Raw genomic sequence first — 1163 nt, 5'->3', positions numbered from 1 at the left:
GTCCCACAAAACAGCAGCTGGTTTTTTTAATTTCTGGCAGCAGCAGAGGCCTCACTCTGGTCGATATTAATGCCTGCACAAGCACACGTGCGTTCAGTGACTGCCACTGCCTTACAGGAGTGCACCACACCTCTGCTCCTTGAAGAACTTCAACAACTTCACCAACAATACACACAAACACACACAAATATATGTACACACACGCAAACCCATATCTATAGATGTATACAGTCACAGACATATAATTTTACAACAAAAAAAAGGGGGGGTGGGCTGGAAGGGGCCTCAGGGGGTCTCAGCCCATCAATGCAGCAGGGGCCATTCACTGCACCAGGGTGGAGGGTCCAGGCCGCCCCGGGCACGACAAGGGGGCAAGCACCCCCAGGCTGGCGGGACCCCTGGACCAGGCACGTCCCCTACAGCCCTCTCCCATAGCAAGACTCTGGCCAAGTCCAGATCTCACGAGATATCACCCAACTCTCGCGGGACTTCAGGGCGCGCCCCTTTCACATCTCGCGCGACTTCCCACCCGAGTTCTCGCGAGGTCTCCCCCCTCCCTCACCTGCCCGCCGTCACCAGCTTCTCCAGAAAGGTCTCCACGATGGTGTCGAAGAGCTGCCCGCGACCCGGAGTCGCCTCGTCCGCCGCAGGGCCGGCCCCCACATCCTCCCCTCGCTCCCCGCCGCCCGCCGCCGCCATCTTAAACCGCCAAAAGGCTTCGAGCAGCGCAGGCCCGCCCACCGCCTCTTCCCATTGGCTGTAGTGGCAGCGTTGCACTTATTGGCTCAATGGGGCCACGTGGCCCGAGCTTCGCACGGCGCCTGCGCAGTGCGTTCCTGATGCTGCCATGTGCGAGCTGCAGCCTCTTGCCGCAGCGTCTTTGCGCCGGGGCCGGACTGCTCCTCCCCCGCTGGGCTCGGTCCGGCCCGGCCCTGCTGCTTCCCTGCAAGGCCGTGTCCACCTCCCCGCTCAAGAATAGACGCAGAGCCTCCCTGTGCTCCCCCAGGAAAGACCACAATTACCGTAAATAATTACGGTAATTACCGTAAATACCATATTGCTACAATAAATGTATAAATCTATATGTATACGATCATTTCAACCCTTGTCTCCTTTACCACCAAGAAGGCTAAAAGTGTTCAACATGTACAGTAAAATTGGAG

General features: G+C 57.8%; 1 protein-coding gene across 1 annotated transcript in view; it reads right to left on the bottom strand.

Annotated features, from left to right (window-relative positions):
* The window catches only part of PMF1 (polyamine modulated factor 1), an 8807-nt gene extending 8092 nt beyond the window's left edge, over nt 1-715 (bottom strand). The window contains exon 1 of the mRNA XM_025195013.1: nt 563-715. Within this exon, the coding sequence (XP_025050798.1) occupies nt 563-699 (137 nt within the window). The 5' untranslated portion in view covers nt 700-715. The remainder of the gene's footprint in view (nt 1-562) is intronic.
* Between the last annotated feature and the right edge of the window lie 448 nt (nt 716-1163).

This window comes from Alligator sinensis, unplaced genomic scaffold, assembly GCF_000455745.1.
Source record: "Alligator sinensis unplaced genomic scaffold, ASM45574v1 scaffold811_2, whole genome shotgun sequence".
Classification (NCBI taxonomy): Eukaryota; Metazoa; Chordata; order Crocodylia; family Alligatoridae; genus Alligator; species Alligator sinensis.
The sequence above is the reverse complement of the archived record's forward strand: the minus strand, read 5'-3'. Positions and strand labels throughout refer to the sequence as shown.